This window comes from Lutra lutra, chromosome 16 (genome assembly GCF_902655055.1).
Source record: "Lutra lutra chromosome 16, mLutLut1.2, whole genome shotgun sequence".
Taxonomy (NCBI): domain Eukaryota; kingdom Metazoa; phylum Chordata; class Mammalia; order Carnivora; family Mustelidae; genus Lutra; species Lutra lutra.
This window is the reverse complement of record NC_062293.1, coordinates 36,631,132-36,651,301: the sequence shown is the minus strand read 5'-3', so window position 1 is coordinate 36,651,301 and position 20,170 is coordinate 36,631,132. Positions and strand designations below refer to the sequence as shown.

The 20,170-nt window shown below is 54.8% G+C and overlaps 2 protein-coding genes and 1 long non-coding RNA gene across 4 annotated transcripts in view; 1 reads left to right on the top strand and 2 right to left on the bottom strand.

Annotated features, from left to right (window-relative positions):
• Positions 1-909, bottom strand: part of AATF (apoptosis antagonizing transcription factor) — a 102,525-nt gene extending 101,616 nt beyond the window's left edge. For both annotated transcript variants that reach the window (XM_047707745.1, XM_047707746.1), the window contains exon 1: positions 659-909. In XM_047707745.1, coding sequence (XP_047563701.1) covers positions 659-743 — 85 coding nt within the window. In that variant the 5' untranslated portion in view covers positions 744-909. The remainder of the gene's footprint in view (positions 1-658) is intronic.
• A 4,180-nt stretch (positions 910-5,089) lies between these two features.
• LHX1 (LIM homeobox 1) lies at positions 5,090-14,123 on the bottom strand. Its single transcript, XM_047708664.1, has 5 exons — positions 11,306-14,123; positions 9,260-9,486; positions 8,886-9,163; positions 7,314-7,479; positions 5,090-6,971 (listed from the first exon to the last, which is right to left on the bottom strand). The coding sequence occupies exons 1-5, from the start codon at positions 11,473-11,475 to the stop codon at positions 6,592-6,594; spliced, it is 1,221 nt and encodes a 406-aa protein (XP_047564620.1). The 5' UTR covers positions 11,476-14,123; the 3' UTR covers positions 5,090-6,591.
• The window catches only part of LOC125087902 (uncharacterized), a 26,416-nt gene continuing 19,140 nt past the window's right edge, over positions 12,895-20,170 (top strand). Inside the window, exon 1 of the long non-coding RNA XR_007123538.1 lies at positions 12,895-13,103. This is a non-coding gene — a long non-coding RNA (uncharacterized LOC125087902). The remainder of the gene's footprint in view (positions 13,104-20,170) is intronic.

The window sequence follows — 20,170 nt, the reverse complement described above, 5'->3', positions numbered from 1 at the left end:
ATCCTGATCACCACGGGGTCACGGGTATGTGCCCAGCCCCCGGCTCAGCTTCTTCAACTGATATTCCTAAGACACGGTCCAGCACTCACATTTATCCTTCCTTATTCTTTCTTCCTCACACTTCTCTGATTCAGGTCTAAAGCAGGATTACTCCCAACTAGACCTTGAACACCAGCTTACAGAGCAGCAGTCTCATTTGTCAGCCCCTGAGCAAGTGTCTTGAGGCCTAAGGAGGCTTAAACAGCACCACGGAATCCCACTTCTTCCTTCAATCTCCAAGTTAAGTTCTTAGGGGAAGACCGACTTAAAAAACAGCTGAGACGCCCTTCTCCTGTCTAACTCAATACCAGTGAGGGCACGCTGAAAGATAACTTACAGCCATCTACCAGACCCTAAAGCCTCCAACAGCCCTTGAAGCCTGAGTCGCCGGGATGCTCCGTCCTCCCCAGCACCAAGTCTAGCGAGCGGTTCAGAAAGAAGTGGAAGTCCTCCTCCCGGGCCCGGGGCAACCCTCCCGGGAGGCTGTTTTCCTCTGCGCCAAAGCGAGCCGAGTAGGCCAAGCGGCGAGGCCTAGCTGCCGGCCCCGCTCGCGCCGCCCGGGTCTGCCCTGGGCCGGACCCACAGCTACGCACGTGGCCTTTTCCCAGTCAGGCCTCACCCTCCTCTGGGTCCGCCTCAGGATCCGCCTCGCGCGGGCGCGGGTTCAACAACTGTTCCAGCTGCAGCGCCAGCGGCCCCGCCATCGTCACCAGGTCTCGCTCCGCGCCGCGCTCGTCAGTGTGCGGCCCCGGCCTGAACGCTTTCTCCCCGCGGGGCCCTGTTGCCGGGAGACTAGCGCCCAGAACAGCCAGGGACCGCGCAGAACCCCGCTCTCGCTCGGGGCCGGTCACTTCCGGGAGGCGCGCGCCGGAGGGGGCGGGGCCTGCGTGTCACTATGGGCGTTGCTAGGAAGAAGGCGGAAGCGCGCGGAAGGCCGTAGGGACTATCGCGGTCCCGGCGCGCGTGCGCGTGCGTGGAGGGGGTGTGTGGGGAGGTCCGGGAGCGCGCGAGGGCACGTGGCCTCCTTTGGCGCTGAACAGACGTTGCAGTGCGCGCGGCCCTTGTCCCCTTGCATAAAATATGCTTCAAGATTTGTCTGAGATTCGATTAGAAATAAAGTGTGGGGTGGCCGTGGCCTATGGTGGCTAATTTGAAAAAGAGAAGGGAGTAAACGGTAAGCTTCTCCAGCCTCAGGTGCGCTTTGGGGCACACAGAGACTGGGACCAAAACAGGTTTGGCATTTAAGGAGTTGAAGGAGTCGGGGGCCGGGCACATACCTGTGACCCCGTGGTGATCAGGTTTAAGAATCCTACATCAGGGATGTGCATGTGTAACTGAGCGTCAGACTGTTGGTGTCGTTATTAATAGGAAAAATTAGAAGTCGCTCCAACTGTTCATAAATAAAGATCAATTCTGTGGTTTCTCCAAGTAGCCTTGTCTTCAGGAAAAGGAGGTGGTGGTGATTACTTCATACACTCATTACTGATGTCTCTTCAAAGGTGAAGGCATACTCAGACACTTGAAACTGGTGCACAAATGCAGAAAACCTCAACGTCTACCGTTAGAGGGGCACAGGGAGACTCAGAATATAAAGACTTAATAGGGTCAGTTTAATTACACCCAGCCACACGGAAAGATGCAATCCCTTTATATTCTCTTTCCTTCATGAAGCATTCCCTAACTGCCCGCTGTGTGGCAGGCACTGCTAGATGAGATACAAAGATGAGTAAGTTAAATTCTCTCCTGAAAGTGATCAGCCCAGGGGGGGCAGACAAACTTGTAAACACAAACAGCAATAAGGGGATGATAAGGGTGAGTTCAAAGTGGTCTATCCTTCCAATATCTGTTTGAGGTCACCTGTAGTAGCATCAAAAGAGTCCGGAAAATAGTGTTAAGGGTTCCAGGCCAGTTGGATCCCACATCTGAACAGCCTAGGAACCCTCAGCTTACCAGGGTTTCCTGCAGAACTTAAGAGAAGTGAGGGTCCCTGACTTTCACAGTTTTAATATGCCCTCAGGGTCAAGAGCAATGAAAGGCCATCACTTTAGTGAGGCTTGTTTCATGTCCCCTTCCTAGGTGGTTGCAGAGTGGAAGGAGAACCCATCATAGGGGAGACCCCCTCAAACATGAAAGGGAGAGAGGGGTGCTAGGACGGAAGCACCCTAAACAGGGGACTAAGGCAAAAGAAAACTGCTTTTTTGCCAGCAGCAAGAGAATTCAGGCTAGAAAACAGCTTTGTTTGTTTGTTTTTGTTAACACATCCCCTGTAATTGCAGTCTGGTGCCTGCAGTCTGGAGCCCCCAGAGCAAAGCAGGCCCCTCAGGCTGCAACAGGAGCCATCGCCTTGGGCTTCAAAGGACAAAAATGTTTCTATCCGCATTTAGGAAACTACCTCTCCCAATCCTCTTCCCTTCCTATTTTGAACAATGGTACTTAGAATCCTTGCCTTCAGGGTAAAGAAAAGGAAGAAAATGGAAAGGGAGGCAAGATAGTTCAGAGACCACTTCTAAACCAACACGTAAACAGGACACCGGTGGATGATTCTGGGCAGAAAATGCCCAAGTTCTGCTTACCTACTCTCCTTTCTCTATCCTGGTCCCCACTGACTTGGGAAGCCTTTGGAGGAAGGAATCAAGGCTCCTCTACTCCAGTCACACACATTCCAGGGCCCCCAAAATGCTCCTCCTGCTTTCTTACCCCATACTGAGGGTTGGGGGGGGGGGGAGGCAAGAGAAAAGAATTCTAAGACTTAATATGCAGCTGAGGGAAGTTGAGGCACAGGGCAGGGAAGCACCCTCCTAAATGCTCTATGAGGCCCTCCCTGCTTGCATTCTAGTGTGTTGAAGGAGGGGTTTCCTGTTGGGAAAGGGTCTGGAGATGGAGGGTGGACTACAAGAGAAGATATTTCAAAGACTGTACTTCCTACAAGAAACTTAAGCAGATTTGATGACCAGAGGGATGGGAATAAATGGGAGCATTCTCCAAAAAAAACAGTCCTCTCCAGAACTGGTCAGAGGGTGTAGGAATAGCTGATGGGCAGGGGTGACATTAGATTACCCCTCACCCCCACCACTGTCCCAGTCAACTTGTCCTATGACCTGGTGTTTCAGGAGTTTAGGGAACCCAGGTTCTTGCCTGCCTCTCTTCTCAGATGCCTCAATCCCCATGTCCCAGGTCACTGCCAATGCCTGTCTTGGCTCTCCGTGCTGGTTCTCTCTGACCTTGTCTAGACCTAAAGCAGCCCCCAGTCTCCTCCAGCCTGGGGAAATCGGGTGGGTGAGCTTCAACTCCCTAGCCCAGGGCAGGCTGGAACCCCGAGGGCAGATGGCAGAGGCAGGAGGTGGCAGCTTTAAGATGGCCGCAGGGAGAAAACTAACTGCCAAGCCCAGCTGGAGAGGAGACTGCCCTTCTTGGAGGGAGGGGACAGTTTGTGCTCCCTGTGGCCCTTGAGCTTCTCCTGGGAGCTCCCAGACAGCCGGCCCGCCTGCCCGTGGTGCCGCACTCCTCTGCACCTTAGGGCTGGAGGTGGGCAGCGCTGCTCTGTTAGGAAGGAGAATAGTCCCTGATATTTCTAGACCTCCTCCTCTCAGGCGGCTCCCAATCTGACTGCTAAGCTTTGCCACCTGTTCAGGTATTTCTTTGGGTTCACTCTACAGACCCAAGAGGGAAAGACTGTTATGCTGTCACGGAGTCAGAGAGAGGAAAGGAGTCCACACTGAGCGCCCAACTCAAAACGCTTCTTAACAAGTACTGGATTCCACAATAAAGCTGCTAAATAATTCAGCAGCCCTGATAGGAAAATGCACCTTCCCGTGCGCATACGTTCAGTTAAATGAATGTCTTTAAAGGGGGTGGCTATAATGAATAAGTTGGCTGTGATTTAATGTATATACATGCTACAAGGGCAAAAACAGCTGATCCAGGGATTGCATAAAAGCAGGTCAAGAATTGTGCTGCATGCAGAAGCTAGGAATTTCAAAATTCTCTCCGTATTTCATAAATTTGGATTTCTGAAAGAACACTGTCAGGTTCCTTCCTGATAGTCCTCCCCATTAGACAAACCATCATATGGATGAGGTGAAATATTGCTCATTTTAGAGCCTTCCCTGCAGGAAAGATACACTTGGTTGTGTCTTAACAAAATATGAAAACGACAATGGAAATCACATACCATTTAATGTAAAACCTTCAATTTTTAAAACGAAATAAATAATCCAGACTGAAATCTAGAAATTCTGGTACTCTAATAGCATCTTATATTAAACACACACGTATTCCATAGTAGATAAATATTTAAATTCCTTCCATGTTTAATGAAGGCTTGGGAGGGATTGAAGTACTTTTCAGAACCTATTGGCAGCTCCCAGATGAAATTTGATTTCTATATTGGTTATTTTTTGCTCATCTTTCAGAGAAAGGTAGCATGTATTTTGTGCCAGGCAAAATAGTTTTCCCTTTAGGAAACTTCAAATGTAACAAACACTGTAAAACAACTCCATCACCGTCACCGTCAGTTCTCTGAAAGGGATTAAAGTATTTAATTTCTAGCTGTACTGTACATCTATTTTACATTATCTTTTAAACCGTCAAATTAAAGAGCAGGATTATCTATGGGAAGTGAATTGAAACTGAAAAGGACCACCTCTAACTATATATATTTACAGGTAACTGACTTTCACAAGTCCCACCTTCACATGTGCGGAATGGGGGATAGAGAGAGTGCATGGAATCTCATGCCTAATCATACTGTGAACACTCATTTTTAGCCCTGGATTTGATTTCTATTTCAAATTCTATATTAACTTATCAGCAAATATCTCTTCAACTATATCAGTTAAAGCCACAGAATGCAAATCCGTAGTTAATAACAGTAGGGGAAGCCACGGAGAAAAGCAAGGCTGGCATTAGCAAGGGGATTCAGCCACAGCCAAGGTAAAAAGATATCCCAGGCCTGCCTCTCTTCCTCCTGGCTTCTGAGGGGCCATTCAGCTCCCCACCAGCCTCCCCTCTACTAGTTAAAACATCAAATAACACACCAATTATCTAAACATCAGATTTTCTATTTTTATTAAAAACTCACAAATTTATTCAACATGTTTTCTTTCATACAGTGAATGGTCTAATATGCACTGGAGGTCACACAAGCTTAGGTTTATCAGAACAATAAAAGACATATGAGAAATTTAATATATAAAGAAAAAAGTAGCAGCTGTTGACTGCATATTTGACCATAAAATTTAAATATTTTGGACTTTTATTTTAAAGACACAAAAATAAAACCTGTGTGGGTCTATATAAGTCATATTAACAATTCCATGAATGTTCAACAGGACTAAAAATTAGCAAAGATGTTTTTTTAAACCTTGTAACACTTTTTTTTTTTAACACTTTCTCAGGTTGTGGTGCTAGGCACCTTTACAGTATTTGTGCTATAATTATTCTATTTGGCAAGTGTCTGAATATCATGTTTTCTCTTTGCCTTGTGTAAACAACACCTTTTGACATACTAGCACAGTGAGCTGCGAGCCCTGCAAATCTGTCAGAACATCTACAGGAAAAGAAAATGAACAATTTTGGTTGATTGCTCAAAACATTTTGTTTTTGAACAAGAGGTTTCAAAACAGGATATATTAATAAAACACTGAACTCCTGAATTTAACATTATACGTAAACAGTTGACTGTTTTTAGTTCAATAGTCTTTTTTTTTTACTTTTTTTTTTTTTTTTTTTGTATGTGTGAAGGTAGAATACTTTCTTGTACAGTTGATGTTCAAGTCATTTTACTGAGAGGTCTGGCTGGAGACCATCCTATCCAGGGTGTCTGTGTATATCTGTGTGTGTGTAGAGCTTTGTGAAGGTAGAAGAGTTGATACTGAGGGCTTTACATTTAGAATTTTGTTATTTTGGCAAAAACAAAAAACCAAAAACCCAGATAGACAAAAAATATATATATATAGTCCCACCTGATGCACAGCAGGTCGGCGTTTCTGAAGCTTTAAGAGTTTGTTGTCGCTGTTCCTGAACACTGAGACAACACTAGTGAGACATTTCCCGGAGCCAGAACCCTCCCGGCTGGCCCGGGAGTGCCCCGGGCTGCTCCACCTCCCTCAACCGGCTGCGCCTCTCCGTCTCCCTCCCTGCGGCTCCCGGCGTCACTACTGGCTGTGCGTCCCCGCGGCCGCCTTGGGTGTTCCCGTGCCGCCCTCCAGCCGGGCGTGCACACTTGGGGCGTCTGTCCCCACATCCGGGTCCAGGTGGAAGATGGGGAGAGGTCTGCATATCCCTTCGGGAGCCCCAGTTCTGCACCTCGCCATCCAGCGCATGGATCCCAGTTCTGCCTCCAGGCTGATTTGGATCCTGTTTCTTGTCCCCCTTTCCCATCCGGACTCCCCAGACGGAAAATGGTCCCCGAGGCTGAGGGAAGTGTGTGTGTGTGTGTGTGGGGGGGGGTGACTTGCTTTTTATGTTTTTTTTTTCTTCTTTTTTCTATTTTTCTTAAATAAAGGTTCATTTCTGTACAACCACGAACTCCGCGGACTGTGCGAGATCCCGCTACCACACGGCCGCCTCGTTCATTTCGGGGGGGTGAGACAGGTGGTTCCCATAGCTCGCCCCGCCGTTGACCGACAGCGATGAGAAGGGCGGGCTGGGCCCGAAGACCTCAGCCGACATTGAGTGTAGAGGCCCCGGCAGGCTGGGCTCTGGACTGGGCGAGTCCCCTGGGGGATGCGCCAGGATGTCAGTGAACCGTTGCGCCTCGCTCGACGGGTGGTGTCCGGGCAGCGGGTGCTCCAGGCCGCCCAGGGGTGTCCCGGAGGGCCCGGACGATGGCACGAAGGGCAGGTCCACTGGTGTCTGAGCCTGCGAGGACGGGGGGCCTTGCGGGAAGAAGTCGTAGTTGCCCCCGGGCCCGTAGTACTCGCTCTGGTAATCTGCGGAGCGGCGGGGAAGAGGATGTCAGGGCGGAGGAGGAAGGACGATAAAGGCAATAGGGGGAACTCGCTGTTGGGGGGCTCCCCTGCGGGGCTGGCACCAGGGAGGAGGCCTGGTGCAAACATTGGAGCTGCTCCCTACCAGCCCACCCGCGTCCTTCACGGTCAGGAATTCAGCACTCGGTGCAGACTACCCACCCTTGATTTACTCCCCAGCCTTCTCCATCTCTCCCCCGCTCGGCACTTCTCTAAAGAAAACCGGGAGCGCCTCCCGCGCTGCCACCCGCTTCCAACGAAGCCAACCCCGGCTGGCCGCGCCCTGCCACTCGGCAGCACACTCACCTCCGTAGAAGGAGAAGGGCCCGTTGGGGATGAGCTCGCCTGGCTCCAGGCGGTCCACCAGCGGCCGCATCCGGCGCGGGCTGCGGAAGAAGGCGTGGCGCCGGGCGCCCAGCGCGCTTAACTGCTTCATCCTCCGTTCCTTGGAACGTCTGTTCTGGAACCAGACCTGAAGCACACACGCGGCGAGGTGAGGCCCCCGGAGACTCTCCCCTCCCCCCAACTTCGGGTGCGCGGCTGATCGTCCTGAACCCCTCCAACCGCTAGCAAGACTCATGTCTCCCAAGTGTGTGCGTGTTGTGTGTGTTGTGTTGTGTTTGTGTGTGTGTGTGTGTGTGGGGGGGGTTATGTCTCTGAGTGGGCCGCGCAAGATGGCCCCAGAGCCAATGATATACGGGATTCCCGACTGGGGACATGGGCAAGCCTCCCTGCCCGACGTGAGGCAGTTGGAGTTGTTTCCAACAGTCACACTGTCACAGTTTCAGCTCCTAGGGGCTCTACACACATAGATAACCTCCCCAAATAGTGTTGGACACACACAGCTTCCCATTCACGGTCCCTGGCAGTTCCCTCCCCCGCATGATCGTGACAGAGAACTAAACAGTCTCCTGTTGACACTCAGTCTACCAATGACAGTGACACCAAAACCCACAATCTCCTTTTCACAGCCATGCAAATCTCCCAGTGCAAAATATACTTGTCCACAGCCTCTCACTGACAAGGACACAGACATGCAACCCTCCATTCACTGCAGGTTGGCACAGCCTCCCAGGGGCTACAAGGCCTCCCCTGGAAGGCAGCCTGCAAATGTGTTCCCTGGCACACTCAGCCTCCAGGCACACCCAGCACATCCTTGCAGAGCCTCCGCAGGTGAACCACACACCTCACTGTGGGCCGGATACTGGGGCCCAAATCACATGCAGCCCGAAGTCCTCACAACACAGTGGCACAGATGCCCAGATGTCTACCTCGCCTCCGTATTCCATTCTAGACTGCCAGAGCCTGAGCTGACTCCAGCCCAGGCCTCTTCCCTTTCAAACCAGGATGCCCCATCTCTCTCTGGAGAAGATGTCCGTCTCTCTGCTCTGGGGCTTGTCTAACTGAAGTAAGAGACCCTCAAAGTAGGTGGGGGACACAGAGGGAGATCTATGTTGTGGAGAAGTCAGTGGAACTCATTAATTCTGGCATGCTCAAAGACCTCTGGGCTCCTTCCAAACAAGGTGAGTGTTGCAGAAGAAAGGGTCCCAACTCCCTAGTGGCGTCCAATGATGTCCCCTCCTCCAGCTTCGGGCTGAGCTCCCCATCCCTCCCCCTCTGCCAAGACCATCACCAGCTACAAACTGGATAATGGAGGGAGCCTAGGGATTTCCAGATGCCCTCCGCAATGGGGCAGCACAGCACAGGACACCAGGGTAGGGATGTGTCTGGGCCTCTCCAGTCCTCCCCCCTCCAGCCTCCCAGAACTCACTCCCCTCCTTGAGGCTGGGTTTCCCCAGCTAGGCCTGGGTGCCTGCCTAGAGGAGCCATGTCGGTCTGGATGCGGGGTGGGACTGAGTGGCATGCCCACGCCCTGACCTGGATGACACGCATATTGAGGCCAGTCTCCTGAGCCAGCTGCTCCCGGATGTGGCGCGTGGGCTTGGGAGTAGCAGCAAAGGCCGCCTTCAGAGTTTCCAGTTGCTTCGCCTTGATGGTTGTGCGCGGCCCCCGTCGTTTGGCGCCCAGGTTCTGGTCGTCATTCTCATTGCTGCCCCCTTCCTTGTCTGATACATTGGCACTCTCCGAGTCCTTGGCATCATCCTGTGATGGGTCTTGGGAGTCTGGAGACAAACTGGGGTCACTGCCCGTGGTGGCTGAGGAGAGGGAAGGGACAGGTGAGCAGCGGCTTCACGGGGCCTTCTTCCCCCAGGACCCGCCCGCCCCTAACGAGCTGGGAATTGGGGCCTCACCCGAGTGGAGGCTGTTCTCTTTGGTGACACTACTGTTGCTTAGGTAATCCTCTTTGCAGACAAATTTGTTCTCGTCGATGATGTAGAGCTCCTCGCCAGTGGAGAGTTGCTTGTTACACATCATGCAGGTGAAGCAGTTTAGGTGAAACACTTTGCTCCGTGCTCTCCGCACCAGGTCGCTAGGGGAGATGCCCTGCGCGCAGCCAGCGCATTTGGTACCGAAACATCTGCGGGATGGGAGAGGACCAGTTGGTGAGGGGCAAGGGGAGAACAGAGGCCAGGAAAAAGACAACAGAGAAGGAGAGAAAAAGAAAGTGGAGGAAGAAGAGGTGGAAGGGGGAAAACGAAGAGAGACAGCGCTTGGAACCGTCAAGAAGGCAGGACAGGGTGCGGGGCACCAGTGAAAAGTCAGCCGGAGATACACATGGTTAGAATGAGAGAGCGAAGGGCCTGAGCTGCCCCCACCCCCAGCCTCATGCCCAGGGTTGTCCCAGAGGAAAAGAGCGCCTTGGGAAGACGGTAAGGCGGCTACTGGAAGGGGGAGGGAGGCACTTATTTTCCTGTTTGATTCGGAGAAGAGTCAAAATCTAATCAGAGCTCCATGTAGACGCGTCCCGAGCGCCGCTTTTCTCTCCTAGCGTCACCTTTCACCGCAAAAGGACCCGCGCATAGGCTGAGGGTTGGCAAAGTCCAGTCCCGCCGCGGGTAAAGAAACAGCCGCGGAGCGCGCCTCCGGCTGCAGCTGGACCGCCGCCACGTTCAAGCCCGAAGCCGGGCAGGTTGGCCACCGCGGGGCTCTAGATGCCGGGCTGCGCTTTACGGGAGCCAGGCCTCTGGGGCCCGCTAGCAGCTGGCACCGTTCGCTGTTCTCGGGTTCGGCTCCAGCCAGTATTGGGGACAACAGGCGCGGCCGGCCGAGGTTCAGGCGCTCAGCCCGCGCTTCCTCCCGGCGATACTAGCCTCACAGCGCTTTTCTCCATGGTTCCCCGCAATCAGAGACACGCTTCCTGGGGCAGCGCGTTCTGGGCCTCTGAGCACAGCGACCCGGATGGTTTCGCACCCTCACTCCCACTCCCAGTTTGATCGGTCACCAAAAACTCAGAGGAGAGCAGAGAGCAAGTCAACCGAGTAAACTGGGAGGTTTCAAACCAGTACAGAGGAATTAAAATTCGTATTTGCTCCCGTTTCTTCTCGGTTGACTTTCGTGTTTGTGTGGATTTCGTGGCAAGATAGCGCGTTCAAGAGAATACATTAAAATGCTAAACGAAGGAAGGGCGTCTGGAGAAGTCTCCCGGCTCAGATGAGCCAGGCCTGGGTTTTTCCCGTTTTCGGCAAGGAGGTGGGGCAAGGGGATGGCGGGCAGTGCCTGGGAGAGCTCCTAGCGGAGCCTGCGCCACAAAGCCGAGGTTCGCGTCGGGCGGAGGCAGATACTCCCGCCAACCCAGCAGCGGGGAAGCGGAGGGAAAAGGTCTTCCCGGAGGCTGGAGTCCTGGGGCATTTCACAGGCGTGGTTCACTGTGCCCAGGCCGGCGCTTGGAGGCCAGTAGAGGTTTCAAGAACACCCTGGAATGTGCACCATAGGCGTTAGGGCAGAGTTTTTCCCCTTTCGCCGGCAAAGCGAGGGACTCAAAACACTCCAACGCAAAAGCCTCCGCCGTTCCCGCCAAGACCTTTTGGAGAGGAAAAGGCAGTGGCATGGATCTAGCCCGGTAAAGACAGAGCTGGGGTTACAACGTCCTGGGGCTGTGCTGCTTCCTTCTAAGCTTGGAGGGGCTTCTGGGCTTCTGGGATCAAGCGGACTCACACCCTTTCTCCCTAGGCACGTGCAGCTAAGCCGGGACCCACAATTTCCAAGACGCAAGCTGGGCCGCGTCCCCTGCGCCCTGCGCGCCAGCTGGCGAAGAGGCGGGTGCCCATGGGACTTGGCTGCCCTCTCAAAGGCTGCTCCTACCACGGTTGCTTCGGCCACGCTGACCTCTGATCCCAAGCTGGCCGGGAAGGGCCCACGGGGTGGGAGCAGCAGAGGCGCGCCACGGAAGTACTCACCGGAAAAAGTCGTTCTTGCAGTAGAGCTTGCCTTCCCGGGAGAAGCACTTCTCGGTCAGGTTGCATTTACATTCACAGCACTGGACGCACTTGACGTGCCAGGCCCTGTCCAGCACGTTCAAGAGGAAACGGTCCAGGATGGGCCTTTTGCAGCCGGCACAGTGCACCATGGTCTTTGGTTTGGTCGGGTAAGGCCGGGAGAGAGAAGAGCAGGTAGAGCCTAGGGGATGACTCCCGAAGACCTCAGCAAGAGCTCCCCAGCCCCTCCAAAAAGAGGAGACACACTGGGGGTGCAAGCCAAAACCCGCACCAGGAAATCAAAAGGGGGTGAAAATGAGGCTGATGGGGAGCAGAGGGAACCTCGGTGGACTGTGCAGCCTGGGAGTCCCAGGGCCCTGGGACAGAGCAGCGCCGCCGCAGCTCCTGGGGCCAAGAGTCTCCGGCAGGCAAGAACGCAACTCTTCTGCCCAGAGCCCACGGAGGAGTGAAGGTCACCGAGATTGGCGACAGGAACCGAAATAAATAAAAGGGAGTCGGAGAAGGAAGAGGAGGACGCGGCGAGCTCGGGTTGCAGGGAAAGCGCCGTGGAGTTCTCTTGGGCTTGAGGTAGAGCTGTCAGAAGTCAAAGTGCATCTGCTTTTGTCGGGGTGTGACGGCGGGTGTGTGTGTGCCAGGCTGCCTGCCACCGACCGGGATTTCCCCTCTTCTTTCTTTCTTTCTTTCTTTCTTTTTTTTAAAAGAAAAGAACAAAACCAGTGGAGAAGCTCTGGATCCTACACTGCCGGCATCGCGCAGCGGGTCCCAACGCGTAGGGCGCCCGCCGTGGGCCTGGGGAAGGGGGAGGGGGTAGGCCAAGGGAGGAGGGAGGGAGGGAGGGGAAGGCAGGAGGAAGATCTTGTTGTTGATTGTTGTTGCTGCTTAAATGTCCCCCGTTTGGAGAAGTGTTTGTGTCAATCGTGAACGCAGAGGGACAACTCCAGGCGGACACAGCCAGGTGCGCTTGCTCGCTCCCCACCGCCCCAGCCCCGTCACCTCGCCCGTGGCCTGCCTGGCGGCCTCCGTGTTTTCAGGACGGCCCTCCCTGTTCCCGGACTCCTTCGGGGAGGTGAAACGGTCTGGCTCCTCACCGCGCCTGGCGGTGCATCGTGGCTCCAGTCACAACTCTCGGCCGCCTGGGCGCGCAGCCCCGCATCGCTCGGCCCACGCTCCGGGGGCCTGCGTCCAACCCCACAGTCGCTGGACTTTCTTTTCCTTTTCCCCCTTTTGTCGCTGTGGTGGCAAATCTGGGTTTCCTTTCTAGCCTCTTTCCTTCCTTTTTTTTTTTTTCTTTTGCAGCGGGAGGAGTCGTGGGGAGGGGGAGTAGCTTGGAGAGCTTTGAAAAAACGTCCTGGTGCAGCAGCTACAGTTCTGTGCGGCTGGAACAGCTCAGCAAGGGCCGCTGCTGTCGCCGCCCAGGCCGCAGTTCGTTGCTGGCTGTCCCCGGACAAGCGTCCCTCTGTCCCTGGTCTCCTGGCCCAGTCCGCTGCCCTGGCGCGTCTCTCCCCAGCTCCAGCGGCTCGGTCACTGCTCCTGGCTGTTGGCTGAGCTCTGGAAGCCCCCTCGCCTTAATGCAGCGCCCGCCGACGTCACCGCAGCCTGCGACCAATCAGCGGCTCGCGGTCCCTCTGTAAACCATTCTGCATCCCCCGGCCGGGGAGAGTGCCGGGAGACCGCGTTTAGAGGATCAGTGGCGGCCGCATCCGCCGCCCGGCGCGGTGCGGGCGGCGGGCAGCGAGGTGCCCGAGCCCCTCCTGCTCCGGTAAGGCCTCGGTTTCGATGGGAAGGACTGAGAGCGCGCGCGGCAGTAAGGCGCAGGCGGAGGGCAGAGTACTGTTGGAAGGTGGGATTAATCCAAGGTGGAGCCTTGTTGAAGGTTGGGGTGCAGCTGGGTCCGGGAGCCCTGGTGAACTGTTTGACTTTGCAATTCAGCGGGTATTGGTTTTTGTTTTTGTTTTTGCTTTCCCTTCTTCGTGCTTTCCTGGCCTAGAAGTTTGTCCCGAGCACAGCGCGCGTTTTAGCGGGAGTGGGGGAGGGAGGGCCACAGGATCTTCCTCCTCTGGTTCCTCCGTTCCTCCTCCCCCAGTCCATCCAAAGTCCATAGGGTCTCGGTCTCCGGGAGACCTGGGTGTCTGTTCCCGCAGCGCGGTCTTGGAAAGTTGATTCCGGCGCTTTCCTGGTGGGGGCGGGGGAGACCGGAGGCGCGGCACCCGGGAGGGGGAAAGGAGTGGGTGGGGAAGCGCCACGGGTGAGGAGTTGCAACCCAGGCGAGAAGTTGTGAGAAAACTGTGATCCGGAGACACCTTTTACATACAAAAACAAACGACTAGGCGGGAAACCGCAGGGCATCAGTGGCGGCTGGCGGGTGGTGGTAGTGGCCGTGGGGAGCAGGGACGTCTGGGGCCCCACAGAAAGTCTGCAATGGATTCGAGTGTGCAGCGCACGGGCTGAGTGGGCTCGGCTTCTCCTCCTCCCCTGTTCCAGGTTCCGGGCTATCAACACCTTCCGGAGACAAACCGCAGACCATACCCCCTTGTAGTTCTCTCCTCAGGGAGCTCTTACCTCCCTAATCCCGAAAATAACGTCGGGACCTCTGCCTGTAGGCAGATTATTCCAAAGCGCGGAGTTCAGGTCCGGGTCCTGAGAACCCTCGTCTCCAAGAGTTACTCTGGTTTCCTGGATTAAAGCCATTCAAATACCAAATTCCGTTTTGATAGCACCATTTCTGTGCTAAACCGGGATTTCTCTTGAGGTCTGAAGGTGACAGGGCGGCAGTCTTGTTTTGCTCCTCATTTTTGTTGTTGTTGTTGTTGTTGTTGTTGTTGTTGTTGTTGCGGGGGAGGGAGTGTGTTCTAAGAAGGCGAATTCAACCTTAGTGTTGAAGAAATAAGGTTGCGTGGCTAGCCAGGTCTAGCTGGTATTTTGGAATTGGCCTTCCTATCCCACTCATGGTGCGGGACTCAGACATCCCACACAAGGGCCCGCGACTAAGTTGGGGAAAACGCGCGCTGAAACGTAATTGCGATGAACCTGAGCCGGCGGGGGATCCAGCTCTCTGCAAACCGAATACCCTCTTCGGACGAACCGGGAAGCGGATACAGAAAATTTGGTTTACGCTCGGCGGAAGTGGAGTTTTAGAGCTCTGCCAACGCCCCCTTCCTGCCTTCAGGCTTCTGCCCGAACCACCCTGCAACCCCGAGGCCGCCAGCAGCTTCCACCTTGCCTCCCGCATCACCTTTTCTTTGGAAGCCAAAGCCGAGGTCCCGCGTGCGCTTCTTTGGCGCTCCGCCCATCCTGACCTCTGGGTGCGGGGCCTCTAACATCTTCTCCGCACCCTCTCCAAAAACACCTGGGCTGGGGGTCCCCGCTGCGGGGCGGGCGGAGTGTTGAGGCTAGTTATCTCTCTCTCTCTCTCTCTCTCTCTCTCGAATCAGCCCCCTCCGTGGGCCTCTCTGAGGGCTCAGCTCAGGTCAGGAGTAAGATGGGGAGGATGGTTCTCCAGCCCAGCAGCCGGCTTCGCGAGATCGGACTGGGTTTTTGTGCTCCTCCTGCTGACCGGAAGCTCTGAGGAACGAGCCGATCCCTAGCCAGTACTCCAGCTCCCGCGGAGGCGCTAGGAGCTGCTTGGCTCGGGGGACCCCAACTCCACCTCCCGGAACCCGAGGTGCCTCCCGAGCCCCCTGCGCTGGGTGAGACCGGCGCGGAGGGGCTGGTCCAGTCAAGTGGTCCCCATGCTCCCCCCTCCGCCCCCAGCTGTCCTGGTTCTCGCCGCTAGCGCCCTCGACCCAACCGCCCCTTTCTGGAATCTAAAGCCGTCGGAGTCCCGAGTGGCTCAACCCCCGCCCCCGTCCCAGCTGGGCTCCTTCTCATGCAAAGCAGAGGGGCCGCGGGGGTGGAGGGCAGTTGTCGGGGACCTACCGGGCGACAGCTGGACCCGGCTGCCGGCCCTTCCTGAACCCAAGGCCCGCTGCCTTCTTTCCGGTGGACAGGAGGGGGCTGCTCCACCCGTTTGGGGGTGCTGTGATTTTGGGACCTCGACATGGTGAAAAGAGGTCCCCTCCCTGCGGGCAGACCCACGCGGTAGGGGAATTGAGGACGAGAACGGGACGCAGGCTCTGGGGCATCAGGCTCTGCTTGTCCCTGTGTCCAGATGGTTCAGTAAACCCGTCTGCGGGGACCAACCCCAGCGTCTACCAGGGAGTCCTGGAGCGCAACGTCTACCAGGGAGTCCTGGAGCGCAGCTCTAGGCGCGCCTCTTGGCTCGATTGTAGGTTTAAAGTCCAGATTTAACGCCTCCACCGCAACAGCACACTCTATTAATGTTTTTTTTTTTCTCGTTTCCATTGAGCTTCTATTTTAAAATGTATTTGGTTGCACAGTCATGGAGAGAAAACTGACGCAGCTTTCCAAATTAGCCTCCTCTTCAGCGCCTTCAGCTCTCAGCTCTGCCTTTAAACCAATGGCTGCTGGGCGAAGAGCACCAACCTTCCCTTCTCATCCTCACGGCCACACTTTACTGCCAGTCCTGAAGTACACCGAGCTTTCCTATGGAAGGAGCTCCAAGCAGCACAGACCCACAACCACACACACTTCCCCTAGGGCGAGTAAGCTCTAGGCGGGATGTTGTGAGGGTCAATTTCGCAGTAGAGTCTGCGCTCAGTGGCCACGGAATCCTCTCCGCCTCATCCCCAGGCGCTCTTGGAAAAGGCCCCAGAGGGGCCAGGAAATGGCTTATACAATACGAAATTTCCTTTCTAAGAATCGCCCTGGGGGTCCTGAGAAGCAGCACCCTGCTGGTGAACTGGGGCGGAGGGGTTCTGCTAGCCCTCCCCAGATGCCCTGCTGTTGGGGGGATTGATGGCGCCCTCTCCTGCATCCGATTTCCTCCCGTGACCTCCGTGGTTCCCGGCCCCAGATCGCTTTCTCCCTCACGTTGCCCAGTGGCTCGCGTGGCCCAAGGACCAGAGCTGGCCCAGAACCTTCAGCTGCTGTAGATGCGAGAGCGGCAACCGCCCTTGGCGGCTCCTCTCCTCGCCCAGCGGGCTCCTACGCAGCCCGCCACCCCGAGAAAAGCACGGTGAGGCCGTGGAAGAAGGCGCTTTCGGCAGAGCGGACTCTAGGAGGTTAACAACGCGGGGCTTCAGGCACCGGGGGCAGCCAGCCTCTTGGGTGCAGGGAGACGGAGGAGGGAGCGAGCGGATCTTCTGGAGGGGTCCGATAGGCCACACAAACTCCCCACAGACTCCGTAGACAGACGCAGCAGATGCGACGCAGTAAACTTTGGTCCTGGGCCCTTGGATCTGATCCTGCATCTTCCTCTCTCCTTTCCCTCTTGCTTTTGCTCCTGATTCAGGTTGCCGTAATCTCACTCCATCACTCACTCCTGGAAATGACCTACTTGTGTGCACCACTTTACGGTTAATATCACTGTCTCCCCTGAATCACACTGGGTGGGGGGATCAGTCTCCCCCCTTTTTTCCCCCCGGGAAAGAAACCCAAGTTAGGGGGGGTGACCTGAGATCCCTGGGCCAGTGCACTGTGGAAGGTGAGAAATTTGGGGTGGGGGCTTGTCACCTTGCACTGCTGTGTACTTTGCTCCAGCAGTAGTTTCCAAGTTGGGGATGGGAGGGGGTGGGAGACTTCGAGGCCGGGAAAGGGCAGCATCCGGCTGGGGCTTCACGGTGTGCGCAGCGTCTGGGTAAACAAGGCTGGCTTCCCACGGGGACTGGGGGCGGGGGTGGACCCTGAGCTTGGAAAGGGGGGAAGGTCAAGCGCTGCGGTCTCAGATGCAAGGCAGCGCCGCTGCGCCGCTGAGCAGAGAGCGGTGCGGGTAGACGCAGAAAGGAGAGGGTGAGTGGAAGAGGCAGGAGAGACAGAGAGAGAGGGAAGTGAGGGGAGAGGGACAGGGAAAGGGAATAAGGACAGAAAACCAGTGGGGAAAAAAGGAATGTGGAAAAGTAAGCAGGGCTGAAAGGAGGGAAGACTCATTGGGGGAAATGCGTGGAGGAGTAGAGGAGGAGAAACAGAAGAGACCCAGAAAGACACCCAGCAGTGTAAGAGCCGGCAGGGAGACACGCACAGCGGGGCACCCTACAGGTGCTGGGGGGACATCTGGCGGGACTGGAAGGTGCGCGCGTGTGTGACAGTCGCGTTTGTAGGCGGGAGAAAAGGAGACGGCGTGTTTGGTGGGCGACTCAGCGCCCGTGGAAAAGCGTGTGAGCGGCTCTGGGCAGGAATCCAACAAATAAATAAAACGTCTAAGACGGCGTGACAACAATGTGTATTTGGGTGCGTGCCCGTGTTCCTCTGCCTGAACACACACTCACACCCGGTAAGGAAGACAAACGGGGCTCATGCCTCAGAGTAATTAATCCTCTCACTAATTGACTCTCTCCCCTTACCTAATGGTAGTGGTCACTGCAGATATCTGGAGAGATAGCAAAGATGCGGGGGAGAGACCCCCAAAACTAACCATGTTTGGGACTGAGATTTCGATTTTTTCTGGACCTGGCAGCTCTAAGCCCCCCTCCCCTTTTGGGGGGGGGATTCAATAGTTATGGCTGCCTCACCAGCCTCTCCATGTTTGCATTCATTAAGCTCTCCTCATCTTACAGATGACCAGGAACTGTCCACGTACACATGGAAGTCTTTCATCAACCTCAGAGACTAGAAGCCACCCACTGCCCCTCTGTTGGATGTGTCCCACCTTCGGGGAACAGCAAAGTTCCCCCTTCTCTGCTGTTTCCCCAGGAGCCCAGCCCCTGCACCCCTTCCTCTCAGTCATGACTTAGTCTTCCCGGGGCCTGGGATGTGTCCTGCAGCCCCTAATAGAGCAGGCGAAGTTTTGAATGGGCTGGGAAGCAGCCTTGGGTAGGTAGGAGAGAAAGCTTCGGAAGGGAAGGCCACGGCAAGGATGGGAAGAAGCTTCTAGAAACAAACCCACTCATGCACAGGTGGAGAGATACAGAAGCACAGAAAAGAGCAGTGCACCTGGCAAGATTGAGGCCTCCAGGGACAGAGGAGGAAAAAAGAAAGTAGAGAGCATGCAATGTCAAGTGTGTGGGAGGGCAGACAGATGACCCTGTCTCAGTGACCCTGAGGGGGACAGTTCTGTGTGCTGTCATGGGGAGTGGACCCTCTTACTTTCTCCCACAGCACCCTCAGTTCTCAGGACTGGAGAAAGAGGCAGGGAACAGGGTGTTGGTCTTGGATCAACTCCCTGGTAGCTGAGCTGGCCAGAAAGGGCCCAAGGCCCACAGTTGGTTTTGCTGATGCAGCTTCAAGGCTTGGGTTTGGGAGTTGAATGTCAACTGTCACCCCTTTGAGGTGGCAGCTCTGCTCTGTTGCCCTCCTCAGAGGCTAAATAAATAATTGCTGAGATCCATAAACCACTTAGCCTAGGGAGAAGAAGGAGCAGGGAAGGGCAGCTCCCCAGGAAAAAAAAAGAAAACCCACTTCCCTCCCCCACTAAACACATTCTTAATTGTCCCTTGGGAACATTTGTACATTTGACCAAAGCAAATCCCCAAGCAGTAACAGCAAAATCCGTCATAGGAGCTGGCAGTCCTGAGAGAACTAGGGGTCTGGGAAGGGGGAAGACGGGGAGACATGGTGGGCATGTCTGAGAAGGTGAGAAACTTGGCTCTTCTCTCCCTGTCTCTGTCAGGCCGTAGAGAGAAAGTGAACAAGAGGAATAAAGTTCCAGAGTAAAGAAAGAGAAGGACACATAAAAGGCAAATCCAAACTAGAAAGGAAAGAAAGTGAAGAAGAAAGAAAAAGGTGGGGAGAGATGGGGCGGGGGGGTGGGGGGAGACGCGCTAATAAAAAAGGGTGAAGGCGGCCCCAGGAGGCTGGGCCTCGTCCCAAACCATCGGTCTTCATTGTCTCCGTGTGTGCAAAGGCAACTCCGGCATAAGGAAAAGCCACTATTGAAGCCGCGGCTTTATTTTATATCCTATACATCAGGAGGGAGGCAAAGCTTTATTTTCGCCAAGAGACAGATATTTTATTTCTCTCTTACGGTTTTATGTGTGAGAGATGTCAGGTTACCACAATGGATGGCTAATGCATAGGCAAGAGGAGGCCGTGTTGGCATGCTGTGTGTCATGGGGTCTTGGGGGGGTGAGCGGGCCTGGGATTTAGGGCTGATGGGACACTCTGGGGGATTTCTGCTAAAACATCTCTCTTCATAAATCCAGAAGCATGGTCAGCTCAACAGGGAGAAGAAGGAGTTTTAGAGGGAAAAGAGTTGGGCTTAGAAATAAATGAACACACAAAGGAGCCGCTTCCCTTCCGACAAGCTGGGGCACCGGGGGGCAAGGTGGCCCCGTGGAAAAAGCAGAGACCTACATCCAAACATACGCACACCTTGGCGAGGAAGTGTTTTCCTACAGAACCCACTGTCATTGTGCTTCCTTTCCCCGTTTTATATTTTTCTACCCTTTTCTTCCCTCTCTTCACCAGAAATCTTTTTTTTCCCCCCACCTCCTTAGAGCCTTGGGGGGGAAAGAGCTATTAATTTGCAAATCATCTGATCTGTGAAAGGATCAAGATGCCTGTTTTTCACTGCTAAATCCAATGTCTTGGGTGGACACACATATGCACACGAGAGCCCGTCATGCTGAGAATCCTGGGAGTGGAGGTGCCAGATTGGAGTCCGAGAAACATGCCCCACTCCCCGCTTCCCCCTGGGACCTATGGCTGAATTAAGCCTTAGATCCCAAACTGCACAGTGTTCATATTTTTGAACCCAGAGAGAAGGGGGAGATGAGGGGACAAAGAGAGAAAGGGAAGTGTGTTAATTGATGTGTGCCATTCAGTACTTGGACT